The sequence below is a fragment of the Humulus lupulus genome, chromosome 5, assembly GCF_963169125.1.
Source record: "Humulus lupulus chromosome 5, drHumLupu1.1, whole genome shotgun sequence".
NCBI lineage: Eukaryota > Viridiplantae > Streptophyta > Magnoliopsida > Rosales > Cannabaceae > Humulus > Humulus lupulus.
Window position 1 is genome coordinate 243769808 of NC_084797.1, and position 7265 is coordinate 243777072.

The 7265-nt window shown below is 33.2% G+C and overlaps 1 protein-coding gene across 1 annotated transcript; it reads left to right on the forward strand.

Annotated features, from left to right (window-relative positions):
• Positions 1-2965: 2965 nt before the first annotated feature.
• On the forward strand, positions 2966-6541 carry LOC133778706 (beta-carotene isomerase D27, chloroplastic). The gene is made up of 6 exons (XM_062218713.1): positions 2966-3562; positions 4266-4358; positions 4458-4519; positions 4688-4794; positions 4918-5013; positions 6144-6541. The coding sequence occupies exons 1-6, from the start codon at positions 3158-3160 to the stop codon at positions 6191-6193; spliced, it is 813 nt and encodes a 270-aa protein (XP_062074697.1). The 5' UTR covers positions 2966-3157; the 3' UTR covers positions 6194-6541.
• Positions 6542-7265: the final 724 nt, after the last annotated feature.

The following is a 7265-nucleotide window of genomic DNA, read 5'->3' on the forward strand; positions in this document are numbered from 1 at the left end:
TTACAATAACACTTCGAATCATGTACTCAAATAAGGATAATTTGGGAAATCTCACGATAATAATAGGTAAAGTTCAACTAAATATATTTAGTGTCTAATTTTAGTTAACTACTCTTGAAAATGGGTAGTTCTCAACTTTTTCCAAAAATTTAAGTACAATGGAAAAAAAACTGAAACATTACAAGAAGAAATGAGAAGAGAAATGTTTACGTACAAGTTAATAATAAAATTAAAATTAAGACAAAAAAAATATCTAACATAAATTATTAAAAGCACAAAAAAAAAGTGAAATTAAAAATTTAAACTTAAAATTACCCTAAAAAATAATACAAAACTAAAAACACTAAACTTAATCAAAATATATGACATTTTTTTAAATCATACAAAAATTTGAGAAAACTTAAAAAGAGAAAAATCCATATTTTTGGGAAAAGTTGAAACTCCTATATTTTTGTAAAATGTTAAAAATAACGATAATTAATGCAATTTTCTTAGCAAAAAAATTATTAAATGAGAGCATTTATTGAAATTTTATTTTAAATTATATCCATTTATAATCACTATAATTACTCAAGTAATTATAAGATCATATATTTAAATAATAAAAAAATTGGAATAAATTAAAAAGAACCAACAAAACATCTTTTTATTGCTAAACATATGCGAGGAGCCTCAATTTTTGCTCATGTAAATAGGCCAGAACGGCTTCGGGACGGAGGTCATGTCCCCCGCCCTCACCCTATTAGGACGGATTTCCTACGAAGATCCAAACCCGCAGGTTAAATTTACATTCCTACTCAATTTTGCTGATGTAAACAATGTAAATAGACCGGAGCGGCTTCAGGATGGAGGTCATGTCCCCTACCCTCGTCCCATTAGAATGGGTTTCCTACGGAGACCCTAACCCGCGGGTTAAATTTACATCCCTACTCAATTTTTTGTGTTGGGCTACAAACTAAAAGCATTGGTTGGCTTAACATCCTCTTTTGTAGTGTGTAAATCCATTCCAAAGCGTGGCACATATGTGAGCCTCAAAATTTCATTCTTTATAGTCGTTAATGATGCAAATTCTTTTTGTAGCAAAATGACCAAATAACCCCTCGAGTTCCAAAAGACCAAAATAAACTCTCATACGTTCTTCTAACTAAAATATTTGACAAGCTATGATTCTATCATATTCGTAAAATATATTTGTACATTTTTTTTTGCCAAAAACAAAATATATATATTTGTATTTTAAAGTATTTGGTATTTTCAGGGGTTATTTGTTAATTTAGGTGACTTTACGAGGTTTAGTAGAAATGCTAAAGAGTATTATTGGTGTTCAACACCATAAAGGGTTAGTATATTTTTATTGGAACAATTTAATATTGAGTCATACATATTTGAATTTAATAAGTATAATGAGGTATGATTAACATAAAGTGAAATTTCATGGTGTTGGGCACAAAGTATCAAAATTTGCATAATAGACTCAAATTCAGTAACTCCTTGATATCAATATTTTTTTGGATCCTGTGTTTTTCTCCATTACCTGTTTGGACCCTGTGCTTTGACAAATTACTTTTTGGACCCTATTGTTATCCCCATTTCTTGCTTGGGCTCGAGGCCTTCGTCTTGGCCCACTCTCAGAGGGCCAGCTCTGCACGAGGGCCCGGCCCAAGGTCCCTTGGCATGGAGAATGCCCAAGGGGAAGGGTATGGACCGGGGACTCAGGACTGGGCCCATTGGAGGTGTCCGGGATGTCCCTCCGGGTCCATCCTCAGTGAGGATCGTTCGGGCGGCGTGCAGAGCATTCCAATCGCTGCGTCCTACGGATCCCTATCCCGGATCACTGAAGCGGTCCGGGCCGATGGTAAACAAAGCGGGACAAAGGTAAATGTACCCGTATCCTCTCATCCCTGGTTGAAGGGGCCAGGCGTCCAGGACCCTGACGCCGCCTCGCTCCACGTGGGCGTTGTCCCCCACTTTTCACCTGCAAAAAAGGTCATCTCGGGATTGCACGTTAATGTGTCAGGACTGCGCAGCCAAGTACTCTGACTGGTCTTGTCTCCTGAATCTGCCTCGTGACTCGAAGTGGCCATGCCAAAAGCGCCGTTTTGTAGGGCGAGATATAGCTCTAAGGTCAACCTGTTGGGTCTTAACTGGTTTTGGATTTACGTACTTTGTACCTTTTTGTATTGGGCCTCCACTAGGCCCCTTATATCCATTTCTCTGATGGGCCCGGATCGGATCCGGTCCAGACCCGATATTCCCCTCAGCTTATAAATATAAGCTACAGAGCACTGTAAAGGGGGTCTCCTTTCAGAAAAAAGGAAGGAACTCTGTCAAAATATAGAAAAAAAACTCAATTGTAAAAGCTTCTTCAAGCTCTAATAACATAGACTCGTGGACTAAGGCTAGTTAACGCCCCAACTACGTAAAAGTCCCGTGTTGCTTTTCTGCTTTCATTATTATTATTAGTAAATATCACTTATTAATACAGTTGCCGAAAATCTTGGTTAACACCTATGTTTTGTAAAATGGTTATAATAGAACTCTAAACTTAATTTTGACGAAGAAAAAAATTAAATATAACAACACAGTTTTTAAGCAGGATGATTTTATTTTTGTTCTGAATTGTTAGTTTGATAAATTATTTGTGATTTTAGTTGAGAAAACATTGACCAAAAGCGAGTTTAGGGTTCTATTTTAACAATTTTACAAAATATAGAGTCCAAAAAATAATTTATCAAAACACAGAGTCTAAACAGATAATGAAGAAAAAACAAAGGGTACAAAAAAGTACAAACCCGTTTTTTTTTTTTTTTTTTTTTAAAGATCTAAGTTGAGTACTGTTGACATTGGAGTTGATAGATTGCTCATGTCAAATAATCATAAAACAACCGATAAAGGAAGGGTACATTTGTCATTATAGCAACGTAAAAGCAACCATAGCAGCTACAAACAAAATGTATGGCCATAATCTTCCCATGGAGACCAAAACGAACTCAGGCTCTGCCGAGTGCCAACCACACGCCATTTCATATCATCATCACCGACTCACCATAGCCATTTCAGTACACTCAAACGCAGACCCAATACACCAAAAACCACCACATTTCACTCCATCCCCAGCTACCATTTTTTCTTTGTATGGTAAAAGAGACCAATTTTCATGGTGGTTCTAAGCTTCCAAGCCGTCCAGTTTGTTCCGCCTCAGCTTCCCAAAAGCCACCCATTGAGTAGTACCAAATCAAGAGGTAGCCATTACGGCGGCGGTGGCGTGGTGCGGTGTGGGATAGCGGAGCCGTCGGGAAAGCCGGCTCCTTTCGGTGAGAAAACCAAATACAATGATGGGTTTTTGGAGAGGGCTTTCATGACTCTCTTTGCTCGCAAAATGGGCAAATTCGCTGCTCCGCCGAAGGAAAAAACAGAGAGCCGAAAGGGGTTTTGGGATTATGACTACGACAGCTTTGTTGAGGTTTCTAAGAGAGTTATGCAAGGAAGGTCTCGGCTGCAGCAGCAGGAGGTGGTTCGTGAGGTCCTCTTGTCTATGCTGCCCCCAGGTGCGCCTGCTCAGGTGGACATACATATTTTTGCTTTTTCTTATCTAATTACTAGAATTTAAACCATTCTTAACTGATGTGATAGCACTTTCAAACAAGAGTCTCGTTAAAATTGATACTGTTTTTATGAAGTTGTGTTCATAGCATTACAATGCTTGAGTTGGGTAGCTATGATTATGTATGTATGCAAACTCTAAACTCTCTTTCCCTGTTCCATACCATATCAAAAGGTTGGACTGTTAGAACAGAACAAGATTTGTGCTTGAATTGAAGCAAATGCTTAGATTGTGATATTAGAAACCTGTTAAGGTTTGACATGACATAACAGTGTTCATAGCATTAAAATTGATACTGTTTTTATGAAGTTGTGTTCATAGCATTGCAATGCTTGGGTTGGGTAGCTATGATTATGTATGTACTCAAACTCAAACTCTAAACTCTCTTTCCCTGTTCCATACCATATCAAAAAAAGGTTGGACTGTTAGAATGCAGAACAAGATTTGGTGCTTGAATTGAAGCAAATGCTTAGATTGGGATATTAGAAACCTGTTAAGGTTTGACATGACATAACAGTGTTAATGAGTGTGGTTTATGGAGTGGGTTTTGATGTTATTATGTTCCTAAATTTATCTCATATAAGGTCTATGATAATGTGTCAAGAGAGTGTTTGTTTTGGTAGCTAAAATGGTTATTATAACTTCTTTCTGATCTCTGCAGTTCAGGAAATTATTTCCACCAACCAGGTGGGCTGCAGAGTTCAATGCAGCATTAACTGTTCCTTTTTTTCATTGGCTAGTTGGACCTTCTGAGGTGATAAGTTATACCTTATTATGTATTCTCTTTTATAATATTTCCTTAGTGGTACTATTCCACTAAACTAAAAGGACTTTTTTTCTTCTTTTAAATTAGGTTATAGAAGTTGAGGTCAATGGGGTGAAGCAAAGAAGTGGAGTCCTTATAAAAAAGTGCAGGTATATAGACTCTGTCTCATATCAATTTGAGGATAAGAATTTGGATTTTGGATTTTTTGTTACTCACTAATACAGAGTATAATTTGTAAATGAGATAATGCTATAACTTAGAATATACAGTCACATTCTAACAATGTAGCCTAATTCACACTGTTCATGATCAAAAAGGTACTTGGAGAATAGTGGTTGTGTTGGAATGTGTGTGAATATGTGCAAGATTCCAACCCAAGATTTCTTCACCAATGATTTTGGCCTTCCTTTGACCATGACACCAAGTATGTTTTGTAGCTCTAATTTTGTATAATGCCCCAAGTTTCTTAAATCTGAGATTGATTTTGTGTTTGATTAACTGATAACCATTACATATCAATGAAGTATTTCTCTGGTTTTCCACACAGATTTTGAAGATATGAGTTGTGAGATGGCTTACGGTCAAGTTCCACCCCCATTTGAGGAGGATCCGGTGTCCAAACAGCCATGTTTTTCTGATATATGTAAGTAAAATTCTATTGTATGTATGTTTTAAGATTAATGTAGTGTTGGTTTAAGACAGAGTCCAGTGCGGGTCAGGTGGTTACACACTCATTTTTAACTAATGTCTCAGTAAGTGAAAACCACCTGACCCGAGTTGGACTCAACCTGACTCGAGTTGGACTCACCTCGGGGCAAGCAACCGTACATATATTTTAAAATATAAAAAACAAAATACTTGCATTCTTAACTTTGAAATTATTATGCAAGAATATAGTAAAAAAATTAATTCGGTTAGAGCTAACTTGATATCTTATGTTTGTTCCCAATCAACTTAATATAATTTTAAAAAACAAATATATCATATTTGATTAAACAAAAACAGTAATATATAGATGTTCAAAAAATAAGAGTTATAAATCTTGGTCTTGTATCTTAAATGTGTAAATCAGAATTACACCAGAGTTAAAACTTGTAACTTAACTCATTATAGTGTGAATAAGAGTTACAAATTTGCAAATCAACACATTATAATGTTAATAGGAGTTGTACAATTTAGTTTGAATTCAAAATTTGTAACTGGTGTAATAATCATGTTTAATACTCTATATTAAACAAATGAGTTATTGGATCATTCAAAACTCAAACATGGATAAAACATCTATAAATAGTAGCTAGTCATAGGCAACCTTATAGTCTGTTAGAGAAAATATCCCACATGGAAAATGTGTGGATATATTCAACAATTTATAAGAGTATGTGTTACTCTACTCATCATCAATTAATTTTGAGATGGAATTTCATACTTTTTACCATGCACCACATTCTAATGTATCTGATCCAAATCCAAAACCGGTCCAAAAAGAGAGCGGATATATTCAATAATTTATAAGAGTATAGGTTACTCCACTCATTACCAATTACATTCAAGTGATGAGATGTTGGAAATAATAAATTTTCGACTTAAGTTCAAACTTGTCTGTTATTGGATGTTCATTTTTTCTAAGTCTTCTTCTTTCTTTTACTCTTGTGTTTGTAGCTTATCTTTACTTATCTTTGAAGTGCTAATCAACGTGATAAAAAAACAATGTACAAAATCCAAATCTGTGGTAGTGAACTCACGTACACTTAGTTTCAATTTCAATATCTGCAGGCTCCATGGCGAATCCCAACTCCAGCATCTGTCACAAGTTACAAGCTTGAGAATTTATATAAATATATATATATATATATATATATAAATATATACTCTTTTTGGTTCAATCATAATACCAACACAGATATATCTCAACAATATGTACATGTCATTGAAGTTCATCCCAAGCTGTTTTATCCATGTTTTGTATATCTCACACAATGACCTCATTTAGGAAAATGAATCAGGGACCAGTAGAGCATCATATAGATTAATATATATATATATATATATATATGCATAATTGATGAAAAATGTTGTGCTTGATTAAGCTATTTATGCTATAAATTATACCATTGATTTTTTTACTTTATATCCCAAAAAACATGGAGTTGATCACGAAGGATTTTGTGGAATTTGTTGGTTTGTATTTTAATTATTTAGAGCACTCCTAATGGAGTAGCTAAAATATCTTATTATTTATAATATAGAGAAAAAATAGTTAAATAGTCTTCTAATGAGTGATGTAAATTTATATTTTTTTACCTAAATAAATAGTATTTTTTTATATGTAGTGAAATACTATTCATCAAGCCATAAATATTTTATTATTTTTTTTTATAAATTTTTGTATATATATATGAGTGTGATATTATTATATTTAATTATTTTATTTGTTAAAATAATTAAAATATTTTTTAAAAATATAATATTTAAATGATGTAGAGAAAAATAAAGAAGTTGATGTATGGTTTAATGTAAAAGTTTGAGATACATTATAAAAATATATGTTTTGGTGATGCATTTTGTAATACACTTTCTCTATAATATTTAGTTAAAACTCACAAAAACATCTTCCATCAGCTCTTTTATACATATATTTATAATAGTTATGCACAAATTTTAATTAATTCATATCTATATTTACATAATATTTACATATTATTTATATAATATTTTAATATTATTATTTTTCTTTATAAGTTTTCTCTCTTATTTAGTATATATTTATTTTTAATTATTTTATTTTATTTTAATTAATAAAATATGTTTAATTATATAATATTTAAATGATGTAGAAAAATATATAGAGAAACTGATGTATAGTATAATGTAAAACTTAGAGGTAAAATAGAAAAA